This window comes from Phoca vitulina, unplaced genomic scaffold, assembly GCF_004348235.1.
Source record: "Phoca vitulina isolate PV1807 unplaced genomic scaffold, GSC_HSeal_1.0 scaffold12, whole genome shotgun sequence".
Taxonomy (NCBI): Eukaryota; Metazoa; Chordata; class Mammalia; order Carnivora; family Phocidae; genus Phoca; species Phoca vitulina.
Window position 1 is genome coordinate 12,737,627 of NW_022589715.1, and position 27,013 is coordinate 12,764,639.

General features: G+C 41.2%; 1 protein-coding gene across 1 annotated transcript in view; it reads right to left on the reverse strand.

Moving 5' to 3' along the window:
• Positions 1-7,557: 7,557 nt before the first annotated feature.
• RMND5A (required for meiotic nuclear division 5 homolog A) overlaps positions 7,558-27,013 on the reverse strand; it is a 58,778-nt gene continuing 39,322 nt past the window's right edge. Inside the window, exons 5-9 of the mRNA XM_032410507.1 lie at positions 15,931-16,097; positions 14,968-15,133; positions 12,404-12,506; positions 10,252-10,406; positions 7,558-9,140 (exon numbers count right to left, since the gene is read on the reverse strand). Of these exons, the coding sequence (XP_032266398.1) occupies positions 9,077-9,140; positions 10,252-10,406; positions 12,404-12,506; positions 14,968-15,133; positions 15,931-16,097 (655 nt within the window). The 3' untranslated portion in view covers positions 7,558-9,076. The remainder of the gene's footprint in view (positions 9,141-10,251; positions 10,407-12,403; positions 12,507-14,967; positions 15,134-15,930; positions 16,098-27,013) is intronic.

A 27,013-nucleotide genomic window follows, 5' to 3' on the forward strand; every position in this document is an offset into this window, starting at 1 on the left:
TTCTCAGAAAGGGTAGCCATTTCTGACAACATATTAATGTATGTAACGCAGGGATCTCGGCATCCCAGTGCTAAGGAGAACAACCCTTCATACGCATCTCACCTCGAGAGAGCTCAGTCCCAGGTACACACAGCCTTTGTTCTGTCATTGAAGCTCCCCTCAGCCTCACATGCTGAGGGCCACCCCCCAGATCCCCCCACCCCCTGCTGCGGGAGAGCTCTACCATCCTCAGAGCAACTGGATAAGGCTGGCAGAGTAGAAAAAGCATGTGCCCTACTGTTTGTCCTCTCAGCACCTACTGAAGTCCCCATCCCTTTGGACAACCTCACTTCTGCATGCCAGTTCCTAATTCCCCTTTTCCGCTCTCCCTTAGGTGGTTGTGATCCGTAGGTGTCATTTGTTCGTATGTTTTAGTGACTTAAATAATAGCTACCCGTTATTTAGCACTCACCATGGGCCTGGGTGCCTCATTTGGGCTTCATCAGAACTCTAAAGTAGGAACGATTACCATTCTTCTTTACAGATGAGAAAACTAAGGCATTGGAAGTTTTGAACGTTTGCCCAAGATCACACCAGAGCCTGGTGGTGGGATCAAGATTTGAACTCAGGTCCAATCCTACAGCCCAAATGCCTAGCTGCTCTGCTCTCCTGAATATCATCTGCTTCTCTTTAACTGAAGTGTAGTGGACACACAACGGTACGACGTAGTGACTCGACAGCTGTCACGTTATGCTGTACCACCACAAGTGTTAAGGACCCAAAACCATTTTTTTACACCTATGCAGGCCAAGGTAGAAAACAAAGGTCACCACCTGCTCTGAAACCAAACAAATGGGATCCTGTCTGAAGTCAGGGTGAGGGCCCTGCTTCTAACGCGAATACCACGAGGGGCCGAGAAATGCCGCTCAAGGGCATGGTTCCGTGACAGCTAACTCTTCACCTGTCTCCTTTCTCAGGGCAGGTGGAAGGCTGCACCAACTGCTTGGGACCAATGGCTTAATTCCTTCACATGAACGAAATCTCATCTGTTCCTGGCTCCGAGGCACGGGCAAGTGTAGCAGAGACTGCAGGTTGCTTTCCACCAACCGGTCGCCCTTTCTTCCCTACCAGCAGAACCCTCGGGTTCTACAGGCGGCGCTGTGCCCAGACATCTCCCAGGCTTCCCCGCGCCAACTGTAGCTAGAAAGTCATTGCACGCAGCTTCCAGGAAAGGCCCGGTCAAAGGGGCTGACTCAACTGGAAGCCGCTGCTTCTCCCACTCCCTCCTCCTCCTTCCTGCCTGGAGCACTGTTACGAAGAGGTGAGACTGAGGCCACCCATGAAGGCTGTGGAGAATGACAGGAGCCTGGGCCCCTGACGGCATGAAGCCAGCCTACAAACCCTAGACACCTACTCCTCGCGGGCAGGCAGTAAAGTCAAAGGACATCTGCCCAGAGTTCCTGATCTACTTCTCAAAACTTTCAGGACTATTTAATAACTTCCTGTGAAATTCCTCTTTGGGGCTGATTAGCTCACCGATCTAAAACAACCAAAAGCAACATGGTCTTAAGAATAGAAGGAAACCTGAAATGCATTTCTAACCTGTTCAGAAGGGGAGAAAGCTCCCGAAATGATTAGTCTTGAACACTGACAAATAACAGGCTTCCTCTTAAAGAACTTTTTTTTTAGAGGGGAAACGACATCAAAGACCTTTACTTGCACGGCAGCCCTTGCACGGTGGCTGAATGCAGTCCTCAAATGGAGTTAGAAAGATCCATTCCTGACTAGAAATTGGCAGAAAATCACACAACCCACATAGTGTAGACTAACAGAAGGAGAGTGTGAAGTTAGAAATTCACCCTTCTGGGGCGTCTGGGTGGCTCAGTCGGTTAAGCGTCTGCCTTCAGCTCAGGTCATGACCCCAGGGTCCTGGGATCAAGTCCCGCATCAGGCTCCCTACTCAGTCAGAAGTCTGCTTCCCCCTCTCCCCCACCACTCGTGCTCTCGTGTGCTCTTTCTCAAATAAATAAAATCTTCAAAAAAAGAAAAGAAAAAAATTCACCCTTCTAGAAAATGTAGACAACAGAAAGACTTGGGAATATATTTTAGAACACCAGAGCAAGGAAGCCCATCACTTAAGAGATCCCCACCTTATTGCTTCTCTGAATTACAGAAGGGTTCGGAGCACTGACATTTTATGACAAAAACATCTCTTTGCTAGATTTTCATTATATTACTCACTAATACATTATCTTGGTCCTTACTGAGACCAAGTCTGTCTATTCACAATACTACACAGGACCTAAAATACTCAACATTCACTTTAATTACCTACTGTACTGACCTCCCCTGCTCTAACCTCATCCCCTCCCCAACCACTTCTCATGCTACTGTAGCCAGAGTGGCCCTTAAAAATACACAATTTATTGCATGTCTCCCTTCTCTTCTCTCCCATCGTCCTCTGGTAGTTAGGTCACTGGTGGGAACTAACCTCCCTACAAGGGCCTTGGTGCTTGGTGCTCTACTTTTCTCTATCTGCAAGCAGTCCCTAAGCTCCAGGATGCCAAGTACCCTGTTTTCTCTCAGTGCCTGGCACTTAAAAAAATCCCATGTTGAATGACTGAAGGTGCCATACCATGGTATGTTAAGTGTTTTTTGCATTTAACATACACACATCTGTTTGAGTTATTAAATGAAAGGATTCTAAGTAATTAGTACGAAGCACTTTGACCTTCCCAAGGAAACTCAAAATTCTCAGACAACACAGGAGCTCTTGCTTAGACAGTACTTAATAATGTTTAGGTATATCTGTTAGCATAGAAGACTCACAGGAGTGTAAGAAACACTCCACAACAAGGAAAGGTTTTTGGATTTTTTTTTTTAAGAATGAATAAAATACTTTCTATCATACATATCTTGACAGAGATTTCCCAAAGTAGCTTTGTGAATGGATCATTCTACCATTGTCCCTTAATGCAAGGTTTTTTGAACTGTGGATCTCGATGACCCATTAGCAGGTCATAAAATTAACTTAAGAGTCTTGATGAACATTAACAAATAAAACCCTGCTCAGCAGGGAGCCTGCTTCTCCCTCTGCCTCCCTCTGTCTCTCATTAATAAATAAAATCTTAAAAAAAAATCAGTGTTGTAACAAATTAGAAGCGTTCGTTTTGTAAAACGTGTTTCAGAACTATAAATCTTGTGTATACAGGGTTATGAGATTTTCTTACTGGGTGCCAGAAAACAAAGTCAGGTGGGTCCTCTGTGAAGTGACATTTCTGTTTGCTAGGATACTATCATCAAGCCTCTACCAGGGGGTGAAGGGCACTAAGCTACTGTTCGGTCTAAAGGTGCATTTTTAGTCTTTATCTTGCCATTACAAAAATCCATTATTTTTCATCTTTGGTGATCATCCTTGCCCATTTTGGTGGGGAGGGGATGGGAAATGTATTTTGCCATGCTGCAAATACAGCACCCCCTTCAAATGTCTGGATGCTTAAAGAAATGCACTGGTTTTTAAAATCACAGAACTAAAACAGAGTTCAAAGCACACTAAATTTAACTTTTCTTGATGACTCAGGACTTAGTCATCAAGGGTAAATTTTGCTCAGTAGACGTGATCCTTACCTGTCATTGAAGAGGGAGGATACTTCACAAAATAGGGAGCATCCAAGAGGCCCCTTGTAAGGGAAGCCAGTTTTCTCACAAGCGTGCAGATTCGGATTCAGCAGGTCTGGGCTGAGGCCTGAGATTCTGCATTTCCCACAAGCTCTCAGGTGATGCTCCTGCTGCTAGAGATCACATGTTGAGTCCTAGAGAGCCCCAAATGCTGCAGGGATGGGTGGGGAGATCTTTGGCCAGGCCTGCCAGGCCTCACCTCGACCACCTGGGCCACTGGCTCCAAATGCAACTGGGTGGGGCCCACACTTGTTCCCAAGTAGGAAACATTCTAAATCTCAGATAAGAATGAGTCTAAAAAAATATATACAAAAGCAGCAAAAACAGATTCTTGGTCTCCACCACGTTAGCTTGTCACTAAACAGGACAGACAGCTCAGCCCGGTTTTCTCCCTGGCAATGCCAACCGTACGTGCCCCACTCCACCTGCAGCCCGGGAGCGGCTCCAGGGCTTCTCTTCCCAGTCACACGCTATCACCCCAGCCAGAGGGTCCCAGCCATCCACAGGACGCAGCATGCCCAGGGTGCAGGAGCCTGGAAACATGAATGCAATCTCCCAGAAACTGCAGATGGTGCCCAGCCACCTCCTCCGAGGCTTCCACTGCTGGTGGCACAGAAATAGGACAGGATGGAGACAAAGCTATTTTCTTACATTCTTTACACTCAGACCCTTAGCAAACACAGGCAGCAATGTTCTCTTCTTACAAGTGACACCTCCATACTCCCTCCCTCATGCCTCTGTGACCTGTCACATTTATACAGACTGGTTCCACAAAACACTTTTTAAATGTGCATTTCTTTAATTTTTAAAAATATACACAGGAGAAGCCATGTGTTTTACATAGGAATACACACATTAACAAAGCATTTGTTATAGTTTTCCAAAACTCTATTATATCAGTCTGAAATTTATAAATTAGGTATATCAGAACTTTTTAAGTCAAAATGAAATCCCTGAAACTACTGGATATGGTGGATTTTGTCCAAAATCAAATGAACAGAGAATATGAATATGGTTTGTGTTAAATAAGGTTTATTGTTAGCTTTATTGCCTATAGTCTATAAGATGCAACTTTATTGTGCCTTTGCAAACAGGATACATTTCTTAAAAAACTGATCAAAATTTTCCATACATATAGCTCTATATGATAGATTACAGTGCAACACTATTCTTGTTACATAATTATAGAAATACTATAGAACCCAAGAGCACAGCGTAAGCAAAAGAAATACAATCCTGAGCCATCTGAACAAGATGATTTGATGAATCCTTTTAGTGTAAGTTTAGAAAACACGGAGGAGGAAAAAAAAATACATGCACGCTGCAGTCGTGAGCAAAATACATTAAATGCCTGTTCCTTGCTGGACACAGGTGGGGGCGGGGAACAGTGAGTCTCGGACACATGCACGCTCACTCACACTCCCATTTTCTTCTCCTGCTTCCCTCCCATCCCCGCTACATTCATTCCCACCCCTTCCCAAAAGAAAAGATCAGGCACTAAGTCCTAGTGAACCCCACATCTGCCTTGCTGGAGAACGTGAAGTGACTGCTAAAATAAGAGTGTAAATCCTCACCCACAACACGAAACAAAGCTTGTGCTGTCAGCCAATTCCAGCTGCTGTTGCCTCTTTGGAAGTAAATGAAGCATATGCTCACTACAGTTTAGCACTGTAGACGGAAATGTCTTGAAAACAAATCTTTGTTTTCTCTCCCTATCTCTTGAAGTAAAATCAACAGCGGAAAACTCACCCTAAAACTAATTGCCTCATCTGCTATTAAAATACATTTGTCATTCTATTTTTGGTATCTACTCAATTATAGTTCAGTAAGAACAGTTCATGAAGTTTGTACCTGCTTATGGTAAACACTATTGTACCACATAAAACCCACCACAGCTGGACAGGCTTATGGAGCACCAGACCTTCTATGTGTGTTCCTTGCCAACATTCCCTCAAGACCACAGCATTCTAGTGTTACCAAGGATGATGTACGTAGAGTTAAGTAATGAAAGCTATTTGGTTTGTGTCTTCACCTTACACATCCTAGTGATGAAATTAACCAAACCATGCCTTCCCTGAAAATAACCTGAGTCTGCTGACTAAGCAAACTGACCAGCTTTACTGTCAGTCCACTAATCAGAAGTTGAGCTGGAAAACCAGAGGGCTAATGTCTACCAGCAGCTTGTCTTGTGCGAATAACCAAGAGTCCTTGGTTTTTGCAATATCTGTTGTCCCAAAGGCTGAACCACTGAGGTGGAAATAACTCACAACATAAAGAATACTGAACAAACTACATACCTGTGGGACTACCTGGAGAGAAAAAGGATCCTCATTCCCCACATAATTTGGTGTGGGTTTTAGTGTCTCTGTATACGTCAGCTGCTACAGAAAAATCAAAAGATTAACTTCATACCTTTCTTATTTTCAATTAAATGCTCATACACTCACAAAATACTCACACACCCTATGAACATGAGGTGGCTCTTCTCTTCAACATTTTTAAAATCAAGAGGCACCAATACCCGTTCATTTTTGTATTAGAAGTTTCACATAATCACCACCAAAATAACAGAAATGGTATTTGTGATGATCACACTAAGGAGAAAAAAGATTGAAAGACAAACTTAGCCACTGTACTTCAGATTGTACTTGAAAGCACAGACGCTCTGGCTAAATCAGAATCTAAGGTTCTAATAAGGTTTTATTGGTTTAGCATAGTCCCATGGCCTTTGTCCATGACTGGTAAATGGAATGGTTCCTAAGGAAATTGAGGAAACCACTCTGAAACTCTGTTTGCAATGTATATTATTATAATGAGTCTGACTCTAAAAAAACCTTGGCTCTATCGTGACCAGAGCGTGACAAAGAGCATCCTCCTGCGCTGCTGACATACACAGCCTCAGCGATAAGGTCCTGACACCACTGCTGAAGGTGTTTCTAGAGTCGAAAGGACAACATGTTGTATTTCAGCATCTTTGGTTAAGGTCTGGCCTTTTCAAATCCACCTCTCCTTCACATTTAGTCACCAACGGTTTAAGTCCATGCAGTTAGTTAAAGGTCACAAGACATAATTTTCATGTTAAATTGTCAAATCAAGAGTTTCAAATTTCTGGCCCTACCCTGCCCAGTAGGACTACAAGGACCTTACATAGGAAACTGTAAAATCAAATGCTTCAGTTAAAAGCATGCTCTTTTTAAAGTTTCATGAGCCGCACAGAAAACTGTCAACAGGATTCCCAACACTGGGAGAGGGACAAAGCAGAGTTCTGGCTTTTGTCCTTAAAAGTGGCCTGAGCCGACTATGTGAAGTGTCTGGCCCCCAAAATATTTACACCGGCCTCTTAAGCGACATCTACATTGTACAAATCTTATGTGAAGCCTGAATGTTTTTTAAGTGTTTGAGGTGGAAAGGTGAGACTAAGTTGTGAGTAAAGCTAAATTTGGCCTAGTGCGAAAAAAAGTAAAAACAAAAACAAAAACCATACTCTGGATTGTAACTCAAAGTGAAATATAGGTCATAAACCAGGTTTACATCCTCAGCCAGAGTTACCTGGAATTCTCTACCTTCTCTTACGGAGTCCAAGGAGTTTCTCTCTGCTCTTCGCCTTCATTGCTTTAGTGGAGAGAGGGGAAACTTTAGGGAGGGTTTCAACAGGAAAGCAGAAACACAGAGATAAAGTCCCGGTGGGGCCAACAAGACAGAGGTTGGACAGAGCAAGCACTCTGAGCAGGCTAGTCGTCATTCCTGGCTAACCCACCCGGTACACAGCAGCACTCAGAGGAAGCCTGACCACACACAGCAGTCAAGCAGAGCTTTCCTGCAGTACCCCTTTCCTCTGAGACAAAATCCCTGCTCTCCCAGATAAACACTTCAGGACAAACCATGCGGGCTGGTATACGACTGCACATGCTGACACTTTCTAGGGAACTCAGCACCAAACCTGTTTTCTCCCTCCCTGCAAAAGAAACCAATCTGCAGTTTAAAATGCAAAGTGTCACGGTCCTCTTTCCTTCTGTATTTTCTTCTTTCTTTGTTTTCTTATCCAAGTTTTCCTATAGTGATGTTCAGTTCCATGTCAGATGAAATAAAGTTGCAAAATATTTGGTGATTTCCATGTAACATTCTTCTCATAATGAAGTGACTTAACGGGTGTAAGTCAGAAGTATGTCCACAGAACCCTTTCCATGTAGTTCGTTCATCATACAGAGAAAGACTCTTACACATGGCTATTTCTGGACAGTGCATTAAATGAAGATACCTCACAAGAGAAAAGATCATCATCTGTATCCATCAGAGTAATATACAGATTCACAGCCAATGAGATGATACACTTTGCAGAAGAGAGGCATTGAACAGTATACTATTCAAATACAAAAACAGCAATAAACATATTCTGCACTACAGAAAATATGCTAACTTCTAACTTTAAGGATTTAAAGTAACGAGTCTGGTAACTGCATATTAGGACTGGAACATGCTTCTTCCCTTCCAGATGCACAATGTTGGATGCTGGTGCACATATACACACACACAAACAACACTGTGTCTGCAATGATATACAAATGAAACAGACAGCCAAGTCCTGAAGGCAGATTTCAGAGAATAGGGCTACCAAGACCAAGAGAGCAAATATTAACTTAAGAACACCTCTAACTTCAGAATTTCATTTTATTGAACACACTTTTAAAACAAGCACCTCTTGGCAATAAAAGCAAAGAAACAATAGTACTCCTTCCACTCTGTTCTAGTGGAAGACTTCTCACACCAACCTGCTAAATTCATGATGGAATTGGAAACAGGCAGCCCGCTGGGGCTACAAGCAGAGCTCAAATGCACATCTGCTGACTTCTCGGTGAGAGCTGGAGCAGAGGAAAACATCAAAAAGCAAATTGGGAATCTATCACAGCTTTCTTCCTTAAGCAAAAAAAATGCAAATTAGTTTTATAACCACAATTCAGTTTTTCAAACTTTTTCTGAAGAATTTTCATTTAATTATGTATACATTAACAGGAAGTAAAACTTTTTCACAAACATTCTCAAACCTTACAATTATCAAGAAATGACAAAAGTAAAAGCAGGAGATATATTAAACACATGGCAGGGAGGTTGATTTCTGTTTCTGCTCTTAAAAAGTAAAAAAATCACCATATAATTAAGTACAAAAACCTGCATTGAATGACAACTGCTGGTGTATTTACTTGATCAAAAATGAAGACCAAGAATATAATAAAGCCCTATGATAATATTCATCTGGAGCACTCCCCTCAGTGTGTGTACACTAAAATGTTGGCAAAGTTTCTGGAGCATTAGCTTATATAAACACGGGAGTCCTCAGTTAGCTGCATTAAATGGAACGGTTCTCTTCTGAAATGCGCCACAATTCAGTTTCACTTACAAATTGCAAATTAAAGTTATTTCTTCAGAAAAATATCTGTTTGGCATCTCCTGGACTTTGTTCCATTGGACAATATGGACATTTTAATCTAAAGACAAAAAAGAAAATACTGAATCAAGGAACAGGATCAGTACTGAGCATTCAATTTTCATCTATAGAATATCTCTAACACTTACACACACACACACACACACCTGTATTTTGTTGTGAGAGTTAACTGCGCTTTCTGTTAATATAATAGCCAAGCTCTGAAGGGTCACAAGTAAACACCAATCAAGCCAGACACTAAACTGAAGGCTCCTCTTCTGCAGAAATTAGTGAAAACTGTTTCGTAAACCAGACAAAGACAACGGTTTTGAAAATTGCTTTTGCGGTTTTAAAAGTCAATCCAATTCTTCTCCTCCAAAGTTTAGGTTTTCCCTGTCTTTAAACAAGTTTCAAATGTACTGGTCACAGAATGCAGTGACGTGCAGCAAACGTGACATGAGGTGCGGAGCCTAGAAGAGCGGCACGGAGCGGCAAGCTCGAGGCACCATGCAGCGGCACCAGCAGGGCTGCTGCACGGGCTGGGAAGGGCACAAGCAGCTTCATTACATGCCAGGACCTTCTTTCAAAAGAAAGACTTTACCATAACGGGTCTGAAATGAACTCCAATGAAAAATGTTCTAACTGCCTAAACTATAAATAGGCTTTTGAGACTTTTTTTTTTAATAAGGTGGGCCCATTATGGGTAAAAAAAAACTTTTAAATGTATATACTCTTTGAATTAACAATTCCAATTCTACAATTTACATATCCCATGTAGATAAAATAATTCACTTTATAACAACAAAAGTTAAAGGTTCATTGATAAGGGACCGGTTAAATAAATTATCACATTTCCATACGGTAGAATATTCTGCAGCTTTAAAAACGAATGAGGGCTCTCTCTGTAGCATATAAAAGACCTCCAAGATATACCATTAAGTAAAAAAAGCAAAGTTTAGAACCGTATATAGTGTGTTACATTTCGTGTAAAGGCAGGGCACGACGACAATGTACTGCCTACCCCAAAAGTTAAGATTAAAGAACATGCTTATAAATCTAATCACCAAATTTATGAACAAATAAAAAGACTGACAAAAAAATCAGATACCACCCTCCTACTAAGTTCCGAAAGAAAAATGTTTTTACCGACATTTAAAAAGTCAGACACTTACTTGCTACCATTAAACATTTTATTCAGGGCATCTCTTGATATAATATGACCACAGACCAATTTCATGGGTGGGTTGTTATCTGTTGTTTGCTGACGAAGAATGGGACAGGCAAATATAGAGTGATACCAGCACTTTTTACCAAGGTCCACTTCAATCTTAAAAACAGTAAAAAAAGGCTCAAGTTATATTTCAGAAAACCATCTACAACGTTAATATGCACTGGGCAGCAAAAACATTTATCAGTCTACTCATCTGAATTTAACTTTTTACAGCACTCTTACCTCAAAGATGGGTAGTCTTAGGGATCCAAGTGTTACTTCACAATTCTAGTTAACCTTCAAAATTATTTACAACACTACTTTTCAAACCGAATTCTGATGTTTGAGGAGTCAAAGGGAAGGCAATGCTCTAGAAGTCAAACACTCTTGAAAATTTGTCAGGATATACCCTAAGAGTAAAACCCACCAGAAACCCTGTTTTGTAGCACACTTAGGTGGGTGATAAAATTCAGTGTAATAATAATTCTTTTAAAGGCAGACTAAACAAGGTTTACTTTTGTGCAAGCTTCAGATCTGAGTTTCCCATGTTTTGTGTGTAACAGTCCAGAGAAACCACCTGAAACAAGGACTTGACGCTCCTTGACCTTCTACAATCTGTACGTCAGAGCCCATGGCAGGTGTCTCCATTATTCCTCTTCAGAGTGAGCGAAACAAACAGACGCTATGAAGTCACCGGGCACAGTGGCTCCACGTGAGCCACACAGCAGCTCCAGAGACGTCAGTTGTTTTCTTTCCATCTAAAATGGTTTATCAATATAAAGTCTACTACCCAGACTCTTTCAAGAATGTTGACAAAGTGTAACAGAATAATCCTGAGAAAAAACGGCCAGATCAGCACCTCCCATCGCTTTACTACCCTGACACACAGGCTTTTCAGGCAAATTCAGATTTCAGTATGCTCTATGCTAGTGCCAAATGTCAGAGATGCTCGTAACACCGCTGGGAAACTGCCAGACTCTTGCAGGCACCTGCCTCAGCAGAGCAAGTGAAGGCTCAAGTTCTTTTCCCGTGTTCAAACGAGCAGCAATGAAGCAGGGCAGCTGCCTGTATCTTGACCACACCCAGCACTGCCAATGCACCTGTGTCTTTAACCAAAACAGATCTCCGAGGAGAAGCTGGGGCAACCAACTGACAGTCACCAGCTGGAAGGTAACTGCAGATAAACCTGTGCACAGGTGTGGCAAAAAAGAAGCGAAACTCCAAATGCATATTTAGCCTTTTAGGATCTCGACAGGAACCACGACAGGAATGCCAATTCTAGTCAGAGTTTTAGTGCCTGGTCTGGCACTAGTGAGAGGTCCGGTGGGAACTCACATACAATGACCTTTGTCACTCCATGTCATGACTACTAGGGCAGCAAAACTGGAGTACCTACTATGCGTCCCATGTTATTCTGAGCATACCAATGTTATCTCTAGCCTTTAAAAGTCCCATAAAGAGAAGGATGGTCCCCATTTTAGAGTTGGACCAACTACTGCTTAGAGAAGCAGTGGAGCTGGCAAGTGACTGGAGCTGATGTTTAAAATCATGGTCTGTTCCATGACAGCAGTGGACACAGCACTGGAAGGCCACTGATGACTGCAGGTGTCCCAGGGACCACCTTTATTTTAAAAGCTATGTGCTATTTTAGTAAGTACAAATCCATAATCTCATAAATATCAATGCTTAAGACAAAACTAAATTTAACCAACTGACTCACTGCTTTTATATTTTCAAAGAATCATGGTGTAAGTGGTTTGTCAACTACCCTGCAGAACACAGTGCATGCTAAGTGTATACCCCCCACACACCTGTGACGTCTTCCTTCCTGAGTTCGCACTGCTGCTCTAAGTCAAAATTTTATTATTTTTCTAAGTCAAAATAAAAACAAAAACAAAAAAAACTCCAGTGCTTCCAAAATGTACTAGCTTCCCATTTCTATTGTTTAATCATGTCTACACATAACATAAAAGAATCCTGGCTGAACGGCTATAATAATGTTCTCTGGTTAAAAGGCAAAAGGTTAAAAGGCAAAACAGGCATTTTAAACCCTTACCATCCATGTCCTTCTAAAGGCAGGAACAAACAAACAACCAACAGAAAGTGGAACTCACGGGTAATTCGTCTTTCTGGTTCCAAACCCCGGTGCACTGTCTCTGTTCAATCACGGCTTTGATGTTGATTAAAGCCGGCAGCGCCACACAGCCTGCTGAGAAACTGGGGGAGCAGAAGAGGAAACGTCAGTGCCGGGCCAGGTGGCAGACAGCCTGCTCCTGGGAAACGTCAGTTCCTCCAGACTCCAGGTGCCGAGGGCCCTAGCCACTGGACAGGGCACAGAGCCCTCTGCTTTGCTGAATTAGCACCCCAAAAAAGCTTTACATTTTACAAAACCACCAGATTCAACGGGCTCTGCTGATCAGTCATGAATGACACTCTGAAACAATCTGCATACAGACCAGGACAGCCCCGCCCAGGGCAGAAGTGCTCATTTCTCAGATCTGGAAGTGCTGACAGTCAACGCTCAGCTGAGTCCCTCTTCAGGACTGTCCTCACTTGAAGCAAGTCACCTGACCAGGGTCACATGTGATGACTGCTCTGTGTGAGGACACAGAAGCCCAGCTCTGTTGCCCCAATTTGGGACGATTCCAGTCCCATCAGAGCTCCAGAGCTCCTCGGGGAGGGGCTGAGGTCTTTGATAAGACACTGCAGTCCAACTTACCCTCTGCCTAATCCTGCTGCTTTCATTTCTCCACCAGGGCTGATCCTAACGAACTTCCTGCATGTCGATCTCCACCATTTCACAATCTGTTCCCCCAGAGAACCTGACCTGCAGCCTGGTTATGCCTTAGAGTTAACTGGACCAGTGTCTCCTACGCTCAGGTGGAGCACCCTATGGAACGCAGACGGTACCTTATTCATTTTTGTAGCCCACACAATGCCTGGTACATAGCAGGGATTCAAAACACTTGAGGAATTAAAGAGGAGAGAGCTAAAGGTCATTTTCTTAAAACAGGTTCATAAACTTCTTGGCTTCAGAACCCACTTACATGCTTAGATATTAAGAATCTCAAAAGACATTTGTTGTGTGGGTTATACCTATCATTATTATACTAGAAATTAAAACTGAGAAATTTTTTTAAAATATCAATTCATTTAAAATAATAAATATATTACATGTTATAAGTAACATTCTTACCCAAAAAAAACCTCTATATTTTCCAAACCAAAAATAAATTTGTGAGAAGACTGGCACTGCTTTACATTTTTAACAAATCTCTTTAATGCCTAGCTTGATAGAAGACAGATGGATTCTTATATCTTCTTCTGCAATCTGTTCTTTTAATTGAAGTAAATGGGGGGAAAAAAATCTAGCTTTAAACAGATATGTGGTAATTTAACTGCCTTTTCAGATAATTGTGATATTCCCCTTTAATGCCACACCAAAACTCAACAAGGGATAGTTTCTTTTTTTTTAAGATTTTATTTATTCATTCGAGACAGAGATAGAGAGAGAGAGAGAGCACGAGCAGGGGGAGAGGCAGAGGGAGAAGCAGGCTCCCCGCTGAGCCAGAAGCCAGACGTGGGGCTCAATCCCAGAACCCTGGGATCATGACCCGAGCCGAAGGCAGATGCTTAACCATCTGAGCCACCCAGGTGCCCCAAGGGATAGTTTCTTAAGGTTAGCTGCAAAGTGAAATCTGAATCCTTATCATTGAATCTTTTTGTACCCTGCTACATTAAAATCCAACTGTCTGTCTCATACTGTGAATCTTTTACTCACGTATGATTTTGTAAGATCACAGTGAATTAAGATCTTCTAAGTGTTAACACATTTCATTATACAATATCAAAGAACTCAAATTCATTAATATCACCAATCTCATCAGAAAAGTACTGGGAAGCTGTCAAGCCCACGGTGGCAGGTACAAGTTTCCCAAAATTTCTATTTTAGCTTAAACTTATGAATTTAAAAGATACAAAAAGATAGTTGCTTTCCTTGACATGACAGACTCACTTCATACATGTGAAAAAACATCTGCCAAAAACCTAAGTATAATTAACTGTAGTGTATCTTTTAGTGATTCATTCAAGTAAGAACTGTTTCATGGAAAAAAAAAAAACTAGTTTATTGGCTCATAAAACTCAAACAACATACAGGTGTTTTTTGAGGCAAGCATGATATGGCTTGACGCTGAAGTGCTTTATGAGAACTTCCCACTTTGTCACAAAGAATATTAAAAAGATGTGTGTTTAAAGGTCAGGATGTAATAAAACTAATAATTTTTAAAGAACAGTCTGAAGTAAAGCTAGTGTGTCTTAAACTGCAAGTGTGTGGTGGAGTACAGCGTGTGAGGAACACAGCGAGTCCTTTCGGAGTCTGGGACCACTGCACTGACCTGTGCTAAGGCTCGAGCAGTTTAATCCACTCTTATTTCTGCACCATCTGTGCAAATATCAACACAGAGGAAAAGGTTCTCAGGGACACCCAGAGGTTCACGGGTCACGCTGTTCTAAAACCGTCTCACTGCCGACTGTGACGATCTCTTGAAATACCACCTGTACCGTCCCTCAGAAAGACAAATGTTCTCTTCAGGTTTGACACCGAGAACTAGACAAGAAATTAAGAAAAACCAAAACAAAGCAGCACATATTTCAAGAGCCCAACCCGTCTGCATACCTGACGCTGAGGGGGGACTCCACCGAGAGCCCCAGGAGGGCACAGGCATCCCTTGTAAAGATGTCACAAATGTCAGCCCACTGGTTTGCATCAAGTAGGTGAACATACGGCGAGTTCTCAATCCCTTGTCTCAGGTACACAAGGCTTCCCATCAAAACCTGAATGTCTACGCAAAAACAGCAGCAATTTGTAAGTGTGAATGATCACACCCAAAATAAGGCCTGAGAAACGCAAAAATTCCCCCAACTGACATAGCCTAAATTATTAACAATGTCTCTTAAAATTCTCGTCCTTAAGCTTGGTTTCTCCTTTCAACCTAAATTAGAGAAATGGCATAGAGAGAAAGGGGAAGAAAAGGAAAACATTAAATATGAACCTTAAGTTACTTTATTCTTATATATAGCATAGTATAACTACCACTGTCTAGAGCAGTAAAGATGACATCATAAATGAGGCCATCACAGATCTCTGGCCGCAGAACGGGCCAGAACACTGGTACCCCCACATTGGCGCTCAGTGTCACTGTCACCCTGGTGCGCCCTCAGACACTGTGTGGGGGCAGTATCAGCAGCATGGGGGGTGGCCTTGCTCTTTCTCATATCTCTTACATATGGAATCCCAAAAATGCAATGTCTCTTTCATCCTAGAGGCTTCAATGTTTTACTTTTGTTCTAGGTCCAGGCAAACCTTTTTCCTAAGTGATTATCATCTACAATTCTTTCAGTTCATTAGCAAATATGTATCACATCTCCTTAAGATAAACTCAAATCCCAGTGGTGGCTTTAGGTCTGTTTCAAATATCAAAAACATTCAGGGCGCCTGGGTGGCTCAGCTGGTTAAGTGTCTGACTCTGGATTTCAGCTCAGGTCTTGATCTCAGGGTCGTGAGTTCAAGCCCCATGTTGGGCTCCACGCCCAAACAAACAGAAAAACAAGTATCAAAAACATTTGACTCCAGACTCACCTTTCTGATGATTTAGGGCAAATGGCTGAAAATTTTTAGCATATTGTAATGCCTCTCGCTGATTCGTAGTTCCACCCATTAATAAGCTAATAAAATACAGTCTGTGTAGTTTAAATTCCAAGGAGCTGTTTTGAGCTATGAGCATTTCTCGGTTTGATACTGCCCATCTAAAGAAAAAGCGGAAAAGATTTCAATGCAATTAAGAGCATAGACGAGTGTCAAAAAGTCTGAAACCTAGCAATACAATAAAAGGGTTTGTTCTGCCATCTTGTGGAAATCAGTGGTAACATCAACCCCCTGACCCAGAGACTTGTACAGAAAATAAACAGAACTATACCCAGAGAGGCACTTCAGCCAGTGAAAGTAAGAAAAAAATATTAAGTCAGATGACAGTTACATATTTAGTAAGGTTTTACACCAAGACAAAATTGACTCTGATGAGTCACATGATATTTTTGGAACTATACAAGCCCACACTTGAAGCAGATTCACTACTCAATTGCCCATATCCACTACTCTTTCCCTGTTAAACTGGCATATTTATAAATGAATCACAAGATTCTGAATGGGAACCATCTATTTTTAGACTTTTGTTGGGTGCAACATTTTGTGCTACACACTTTGAGATTAAAAACAGCAAACACCGGTATTTGCCTCAAGGTGCTTTCAGTCCAATCAGGCAGATAAAACTACATATATATGTGCCAAAATGATTCGTACAAACGGTGCTAATGAGAGGAAGAACAATGTTCATTTCTGAGTGATCCACAGTACAGGGACTCAGGCCTCCACAGTACTGTCAGGATAACCCGTCTTGAGCCGGGGCTACCACTTCAGGTGGGTGCTAGAGCAGAACATACACCAGGCCAGCTGTTAAAATCAACTTTGCAATCAAGTGGTAAGGAAGCATTACTTTATTTCTGTACACATATTAAGATGCAGAAGCTGTTACTATCATATTCTCCTTTAATAGTCCCCTCCTAACCCATTTCACCAAGGACCATTGGAACCTGAACTGGGTATGAATATAAACTTGGAGTAGCTCTACAAACTACAAAAGTAACACGTCTCAGGTTATTCATAATGGATCAGCTGACTGGGATTAGACCTCACAGAACTGTACTTTTACAGGATCCTACCCTAAGGGTTGCACACGCACATGAATATTCTAATCAACCTGTGGCTGCATCCACATCTTAGAGTCCAATCATGAAGCTTCTCTGACCTAAAAATAAATGATTGTTAAAAATATTAATCACCTGAACTTTGGAAATATTTACTTAAATGTAAATAAGCCTTGAATCGTTGCCTGGCACTAACACAAATGCAGTCAAGCTGCAACACCAAGTCTGGGATAAATCCCGCTGACACAAACAAGGTATTTTTGGCAGCAATCTTTCATGAATGCCCAACCATCAGTACCAAAAGTATTGTGCTTTTGGCAATCTCTAAGTTTGTCAGGCACCTTCTTGATTTCCAGTTCCAAAGAGTACATTTATTTTTTTTAATTTAATTCCAGTACAGTTAATACACAGTGTTATAGGAGTTTCATGTGTACAATATGATTCAACAATCCCATACATCACCTGGTGCTCATCACGACAAGTGTATTCCTCAATCCCCATCACCTATTTCACCCACCTCCCCTCTGGTGACCATCAGTTTGTTCTCTTTAGTTAAGAGTCTGTTTATTGGTTTGTTTTTTTTAATTTTATGTTTTTATTAAAGATTTTATTTATTTATTTTGACAGAGAGAGACAGCGAGAGAGGGAACACAAGCAGGGGGGGAGTGGGAGAGGGAGAAGCAGGCTTCCCGCTGAGCAGAGAGCCCGACGTGGGGCTCGATTCCAGGACCCTGGGATCATGACCTGAGCTGAAGGTAGACGCTTAAGGACTGAGCCACCCAGACATCCCTGTTTTTTGGTTTCTCTCTCTCTTTTCCTTTGCCTGTTTTCTTAAATTCCACATGAGTGGAAACACATGGTATTTGTCTTTCTCTGACTGACTGACTTCACTTAGCATTATGCCCTCTAGCTCCATCCATGTCATTGCAAATGGCAAGATTTCATTCATTCTTTTTTTATGGCTGAATAATATTCCATTATGAATCTATACCACATCTTCTTCATCCATTCATCTATCGAAAGACACTTGGACCAAGGAGTACATTTAAATCAGGTTACTTACCAAAGTTTATCCTACTCCCTCACACTCATTAAGAGCATGAGTATGTTTTCCTACTAACAAGTAAGGAGAGGCAGCAAGCTTTTTCTTTTTTCAGTTTCTGATATGAGGTACATGTGTAAAAGTTTGTAGTCAAAGAAGAGACCTAACAGAGAGTAACTACAAATTTTAATAAACAATGAAAGCCAGCAGAGAAAGGGCAAAGTCCTTAAGTAGGCAATTCACAAAGGAAGAAAATCTATTTCATCTTCCCAGATGTTCAGGATATAATATTACAGGGGGGGAAAGTTGTGATATGTAGGAAAATTAACTATGACCCCAAAGAAGTTGGATTGCACACATTATTTACCAACTGCTCTGGCACGGGCTGGGACAACCCAGAACAGGGCACCAGCTATCAGAGCAGCACCAGGAGGCTAGAAACAACGGGAGGACACACCACGGAGTAGTAGCTAACTAGCTAACCACAAGTAGTAGGCAGTCCAGAGGACAGTGATTTAACACACACTCTATGCTGTCCAATGTTTTCTAAATGTTCTATAATGAACATATATTACTTTTATAGTTAAGAAGGTAATAACTCTTTAAGCAAATGCAAAAGTAAACAAAATTTCTTAACTTCCTTTTTTTATCAGAACTTACAGACTAATTGCAAATTGCATTTCCTAAAAGTAATTCAAGCCATGAATTATGAATTTAAGCTCTGCAAACTCTAAATATATGTAACCCATTTAACTTGGAGAGGTATTTACTTAGACAACATAGTTCCTAATTAACCACTTATTTTTACCCACCTTCAAATTTAGCTATAAACAAGGCTACAAAATAATCAGAAATAACTATCCATTTCTGTAATATGCTGCGGGTTCACCTCTAGGAGATGAGCAGGCAAGACAACTACATGCTTGCTGTCTGAGGGTAACAGATGCTCAGTGACCAACCACTGACAGACCTGGAAAAAAGTGATGTGGTTGGCTGTGATCATGATGCACATCTGTTATTTATGTAGTGATTTGTGGACCGAAGAGCTGGTAGGACCCTTTGTAGTTTATGCAATTACTTACAGTTAATATACTGTGGTAACTGAAATCTGAACCTTGTTGTTGGGGGGAACCTCAAATGTGGTAACTGAAATCCAGGCATACTGAAATTGTACAGAGAAGACAGCCCATAGGCTCAATAGAGAAGGCAGCGAGGGGAGAAAGAGCATCTCACAGGGAGGTTATTCTGTAGATACCAGGAAGGCCCAGAGCAGCACAACGGAGACAGATGCAACGTCTGAGGAACTGAGCAAGTCCATGTGTCTATGGCACAACTCTTAAAAGAATCAGAAAGAAAACTAGTTTTCTTTTTCTAACCAAGATCCCTGTCCCTCCGCTTTTCTCTTCTGAGAGGAAGAGAGCTCGGATGGAAAACCAAGAGGTTTATGCCAGGAGGGGAAGTTATGCAACATAGGGGTGGGTGTCGAGGAAGAAAGCAATGGTTGGCCAACAGGATGAACTAGAGGCGTTTGTCATGTGGTGTGAAGAATCAAAGGAGGAAAATAGCCATGCTGAGAATAGAATAGAGACAGAGGTGCAGCCAAGAAAAACACACAAACATATTCAGGTAACTTGATCTAGCAACTTTCATTACCGTCGAGTGACGTGTCCAGGTGAATTAACCGTCGAGTGACGTGTCCAGGTGAATTAAAGTTAGTCTAGATAGAAGACCTGTTTGCTTTATGACATTAGAAGCCATGATCCTACCTCCCAATGTAGGTGCTGGTTAATTTTTGCAAAAGTACAATCAGAAAGTGAGCAGCTGAGAACAGAGTTGAAAATCTCAAGGCCCAGGCTCAATTACCACATTTTCTACAGCTTTCCTAAACAATCTCTCCATCCACAGAACTCTAGATGTCCTTTATCTGAACTTCTCACATGGCTCATCTCACAATCTGTTTGGTAGGGCAGTTTCCAGTCTTTTATATGGCAGGAACTCTGTCTTGCTCATCTCGGCACAACCCCTTACTTTGAAGGGGGACTACTGATAAAGAGTACAGATTAGTAGAGCCAACTACTCATGGACTTCAATCTTAGCTCTGCAGTATGAATTTGGGCAATCTGTTACTCAATTCTCTAAAATCTGTTTCCTTACTGTAACACAGTGGTACCTCAAAGGGTTGGGGGCAGCAAATGAGGGGCTAATTAAAGCACTGAGCACAGAGACAGGCACAGACAGATACTCAATAATAAGCTTCTTAATTTGTATTTACTGAATGAATGAACTCTAACAGTTCTTCAAAGTCATCATTTTTAATAAGAAAATTATACTTAAAAGACAAGAGTTATTTGGGCACTCCCATGTAGTATTCAGTGCTGTTTTGATTTTTACAGCACCAACAGTGTGGGAATACGATGATATGCGATATACGATGATATCCTCTTCAAAAAACTTGTCAAGTTTTATTTATTTATTTGACAGAGAGAGAGAGAGAGAGCGCACGCGCACACACAAGCAAGGGGGGCGGCAGGCAGATGGAGTGGGAGAAGCAGACTCTCCGCTGAGCAGGGAACCCAATGCGGGGGCTAGATCCCAGGATACTGGGATCATGACCTGAGCTGAACACAGACGCTTAACTGATGGAGCAACCCAGGTATCCCAAAATTTGTCACACTGAATATTTGGGTATTTGATTCGCTGAGCAGGAATAAAGGGTAGGAGGCAGTCATAGCCTTAATTAACCTGGTAATAACCAAATCCAAATACTACAAAGCACAGGAAACTACAAAAGCATGAAATATAATTGGCCCCCAAAAAAACAACCCACTGTCTATAATGCAACAGAAGACACATGATCAAGACACATAAAAAACTAGTGAAAGGGGCGCCTGGGTGGCTTAGTCGCTGGGCATCTCCCTTTGGCTCGGGTCGTGATCCCAGGGTCCTGGGATCGAGCCCTGCATCGGGAAGCCTGCTTCTCCCTCTCCCACTCCCCCTACTTGTGTTCCCTCTCTCGCTGTGTCTCTGTCAAATAAATAAATAAATAAATCTTAAAAAAAAAAACAACTAGTGAAAATCTTAAGGAGTGCTGTATTCTGGATAATGGCATTTCCAGCAGAAAACTTTCAATTTTAATTTTTAAAAGAAAACAACTAGCATGATACTACAACCAACAAGCTAGCTAAACATTCAATTAAATTATAATTTCACCTTTTTTTTTTTTTTTTTAAGATTTTTTATTTACTTATTTGACAGAGAGCGAGACAGCGAGAGAGGGAACACAAGCAGGGGCAGTGGGAGAGGGAGAAGCAGGCCTCCCGCTGAGCGAGGAGCCCGACGTGGGGCTCGATCCCAAGACCCTGGGCTCATGACCTGAGCCGAAGGCAGACGCTCAACGACTGAGCCACCCAGGCGCTCCCGTTTTGTTTTTTTTTTAAATTCTGCTCCCAAATCTCCAATGTGGGCCATGAGAGCACCATCAGCTTTAGAACTATTCCTTGTTTAAAGGAACACCATAGGATGGAGGAACCCCGCCCCCCAACAAAGCCACCAGTAGTAAGTAAGGTCACTGATGTCACAATTATCTCTGTTCACTGCCACTATATTCTCTAATAAAGAGATCTTTTGTGCCTCTTCCATAAAAAGACCTCAAAACAATACTACTGACTTAGGTGACTAAGTTAGAAGCAACCCACATCCACACAATTATCCCACAAAGCATTAAGCATTAATTATCCTAACTGCCAGGCCTCTGAAAAGACTTGGCACATTGTTAGCTCCATATTTAGAATTTCCACGTTATTCCAAAAATAATTAAAACAAGATCCCACCTCCACAGTTAGCTGTTGTCCTGCAGGAACCTAGCTGACAGCCCCATCTATTTACCCCTCTCCGCTCATAATTTTGCCGATCTGGGTTGGTGCCTATTTCTGGTAATAATGAAATAAAAATACCTCTTGCCAATTCCCACAGCAGACACTCCACTACACCTTTCACTGCATTTTTAAAGGCTTACAAATATATTCTTTTCTGGTCTCCTTTACGGGCACATTCTTGGGGGGTAAAAGCTGAAATTCCGGGATATTAATGACATTTCTTTACTCCACAGGTGTGGACTTGGCTGAATGTTACTGGTGACCAAGTCAAGTGCTTAAAAAATTCAGAGAATGGCAAAAATGACAAAAATCAAAGTTCACCCAAAAGGGTTAGAATCCTATAACTTTGCTTTAGAGACCATGGCTAATATTTCATTTCTGAGATATTTTCAAATGGCAGTTTCTCAGATAATCCATGGATTGAGTCCATCACTGGGACTACAAACATTTTACTCACCTCAGAACTGGTGTGAATCTTTGTCCTTCTTACATGCTATTTTAAAAACACCACAAACTACAGTATTACACATCTGGATCTACTTAAGAAAACAACACACACATTTCTAACTTGAGCCTCTGAGTAATGCAGTGTCTGGTAAGAGTGCCCAACAGCTACATGTGGAAAGTGGCCACCATACTGGACAGCACAGTTCTACAGATTAGTGATTTTTTTAAAAAAAGTACTTAAATATGGGGCACCTAGGTGGCTCAGTCAGTTAAGTATCTGACTCTTCGTATCGGCTCAGGTCACGATCTCAGGGCCGTGGGATCAAGCCCCACGTCAGGCTCTGCGCTGGGTGCAGAGTCTGCTTGGGATTCTCTCTCCCTCTCCCCCTACTCACGCTCTCTCTAAAATAAAATAAGTAAATCTTAAAAAAAAAAAAGTACTTAAATATGACATGCTTTATTTACTGCTAATTTCCTACAACAAACCCCAAAAGATTTTACAACCTAAATCAATCTAAATAAGAGATCAGCATTTTACAAACATAAACTCCAGAGTTTTTCCTCTTGGTTCCCATTCCTGGCCTAGTTCAGCTCCTTATTCTTTCAAACACTTAATCTTAGGGACAGTTTGTTTCAATTTTGCCCTTCTTTTTAAGAAGATTCCCAATTCCTCTATAGTCATGGTTCACCCACTCGTTTCCAATATCCTCAAGTGAGGATATATTGTACTCTTCCTCCTGAAGAATACCTGTTGTGTTGGAACTGCATATAAACTTTTGCTAGCAACAAACATAAAACAGATAACAGAAAATGATGTTACCACCCTAAGTATTTCTTCCCTTTTGGCCTTTATAGTCCACTGAACTATCTTCTGTATCCTTTCCACCGGGTACCTCTTTCCATTTTCAATTAGCTTCTTTTTAATAGAGTAGCTCCTTCACCACCACACTTAGTGCATGGGCACAGTGAGTTAAAAATGCATGCCTTCACTTACCTCTTCTGCCTTTTCAGAATTAAGAACCACCCTGAACAAAACGAACAAAAATAAAAACAAAAACTCAAACTCTGGAAAAAAAAAATCCAACTTGTTCAAACTTTGATTCCTTTTCTCCAATGGTATATCTATCAGAGCCTTCTTTCTTCTGTGGCTCTATGTGGCTATTAAAAAAAAAATGCCTGGGTCAGCAAGACTGCCCACCTATAGGAAGCCAAAACTAAAAACAAAACAGACACCAGAAACTGCTTAATCATTGTCACCCCCATTTCCAGTGGTAGTCAAGGCTCTCTGATCAGGTACTACAGCTTGCTCCCTTCATTTTCATTTTCTAAAACCTTTCTCCATGTATAAACTGTTTTCTTCACTGATACTACAATTTCTCTAAGTCTGGCAAGCATTTTCTTCTCCTTAGAGCCACTGTTCACACCACAAAGAGACCACAATGGCAAGCTCATCCCACACCCCTCTGTGGTTTTTATTTCTAGCCCCACCTAATCACTAGGCTTGGAGAGGGGGTGTCCTCTCATTTTTCAACAGCCTGTCTGATACTGTTCATGGCCTGTCTAATCTAAAATCCTTCTGTGGTCTAAACTAACAAAATCTTTCTCTTTCTTCTGTGAAAAATTCTTTTAACTTCACTCTCTCTCTTTCTCATAACCATTCAGTCATTTTCTGTTCCCTCATAGCATTCTACTGAGGCTTTCCAAACAGAACTGCAAATTCTTCTAAAGGAGTGCTAGGAGGCCTCTGGGCCTGCTTCTCAGTGTTGAAAAACCAGGTTTCCAAGTCTGCAAAGTTCTAAGTCAGATCCTAGGCTGTGGGAAGTCCACCAAGGTAACACTGCTCTTTGAAACACCTTTCGGAAGGCAACCAACTGGCTTCTCCTGAAGACAGCACTTTCAAAATGTCAGTAATGGGCACATACCTGCAAGGACAGTTCCTACTCTTCTAGTACTTCTCCATCTCTCTGTATTAAGTTCCTATTAATCTCTCGTTGAACTAGTTACTTTTGGCTTTACTTCTATCTACCACATGAAGGAGGGGGTCATGTCTGTTCAAAGTTCTCCTTCAAATTATTCCATCATTTATTGAAGTATGCAATAAGCTATCTAAGGAAGTACCATGCTAGGTGCCAAAAAGAACTTAAAAAATAGATAAAGCAATCTGGATGAGAAGAAAAATCTGTACACAAACTCAGAAATATAAAGGGCAGGAACAAAAGAGTAGGCTGTGTCCTAACTAGAGCTGTGTATATAATTAGCTGTTCCCACTTCTCTCTGCCTTAGCACCATTCTTTTCTGCCTTCTTTCCACTGTCTACTACTTGTAAATGATAGTTAATGCTCTCCAAAGTTCCTTCCATGGTCTCTATCCATACTAATTTTTGTGGTTGGCCTCTGCCTCCTCAACTGTTCAGGCTGCCTGGAGGAATTGATGCAGCCCCTCATGGGGGTTCCAAGACATAGCCTCCCAGCAGGTGCAAATAGAAGGTGCCACACGACTGAAAGATACTCTCTGCCTTGTATCCAAACCAGATTTCTCCAAACTGATGTCCCATATTTTTCAACTTTTGCTACAAGCTGAATGAAGTGAATTCTCTGTACCTTGCACATTAAGGATGCTGAGGAAATACCTGCTTTGTATCTACCAGGAATAGGTAAGAACTGGAAAAGTTTGAGTTGCTGTAACAGACATTTCTATTAAGCTATCATTTCAAAACTTCGGTTCTGCAGAACTCCAGTTTTGTGGGTTTTAGTGTTTTGGGGGGATGGGGACAAGAACAAGGATTCTTTGGTCAAATATGTATGGGAAACAAGAGTTCGACAAAGTTAAATGAGTTTCTTTACTGATGGCCCCTGGAATGTGCTACGGTCTCTTGGAGAAGAGTATTCGGGGGACATCATGTGAAGCGTTTTCATGTGACCTTTTGACTCCATATCCTTTTCTTCCACAAAGCACTTCCAGGCCTTGATCCCTCCTCTATAAAATGAGTACTTATTTCATAGGGTTATAATGAGGATTTAATAAGTGAATACATGTAAAATGCTGAAAACAATGCTAGGTATATAATAAGCACTCAAGAAGAGTTAACTATAATTGCTGCTATATTCCCCTATGCTGATACTATTTAATATGCCAATATTCCCAGAAGAGTGAAATTTTGAAAAATTTTTTACTTTGTAGTAATTCCCACTGTTACTACACCAAGTGGACAGAATGAGCCCTCCCTTTGCCTGAGAGGCACTGCTTGAGACTCCAAGTAACAGAAAACATTTATAGAAAAATTGATATATATGATATAGTTATCAGTAAGAAACAGATCTTACAGAAAAAGCACAAAGTGAAAAGGGTGTTATAAATTTTCTTCATTCCAGAAGAAAGAGCCTTCAGTACTTGGAGAGCTGAGGTGGTCTAAATGCTCAGCACAGTCTCTGGCACACAGTAGGCACTCAACACAAGCTGGATGAGAAGCCTGAGAAATTAGTGGATAAATGACTATTTCCTTGAACAGCTCAAATATTATTTCCAAATCACTATAAAACAACTGGGAAACCCATACATTTCTCTATTTAGGCTCCCTCACTCTTCTCTGTAGATGTTTAATCATATAGGTGAAATATGAAAGTAGATAGAAGAGTGGTTGCTATATTCTGTTTAAGAGTTATTAGTGGTGGGCGCCTGGGTGGCTCAGTTGGTTAGGCGACTGCCTTCGGCTCAGGTCATGATCCTGGAGTCCCGGGATCGAGTCCCGCATCGGGCTCCCTGCTTGGCAGGGAGTCTGCTTCTCCCTCTGACCCTCCTCCCTCTCATGCTCTCTGTCTCTCATTCTCTCTCTCTCTCAAATAAATAAAATCTTTAAAAAAAGAAAAAAAAGAGTTATTAGTGGTACTTGGCAGAATTTAATCTCCCAATGTGTGAAAATCTAACATTTGCTAAAAATAAAAAATAAATAAATAAACTGTAAAGGTAATGTGCGCCATACACAATGGTACTATTTGATGTCTTTTAAAGATACAGTACCTACCTGCCTCATATTTATAATTTATACAGGAATTTATCATTTATAAACTTACACAGGAATCTATCTCTCCATGTTCATCTGAGCTAGTTTCAGAACTTTGAAAATTTTTAAAAAACTGATAAATGATCAGAAAAAAAACTAAGCTATGAAGAATTAAATTGGTTAATGGAAGAAAAAATTGGTGCATTTTATAAAAATCAACAAGAATCTTCCCAACTATTTTTTTTTTTCCTGAAAACAATGATCTCAAATACTTCCAATTTTAAAGTACCAGAATTCTATGGCTAGAACCTCACACCAGTATCACTGTTTCTATCATCCAGTTTCTTCCCTTTACTTTATGACCTTTTCTTTCTTTTTATAAAACCTGGTAATCCTCACATTAAAAAATTCTAGGACAGGGGTCGGCAAATTATGGCCAAGGTCCAAATATGGCTTGCTGCCCATATTGTACACCAGATGGCCAAGATGGTTTTTTTGTTTGTCTCTTTTTTTTTACATTTTTAAAGGGCTATAAAATAAATCGAAGAAGAATATTCGACAGAGACCTTATATGGCTAGCAAAACCTAAAATATT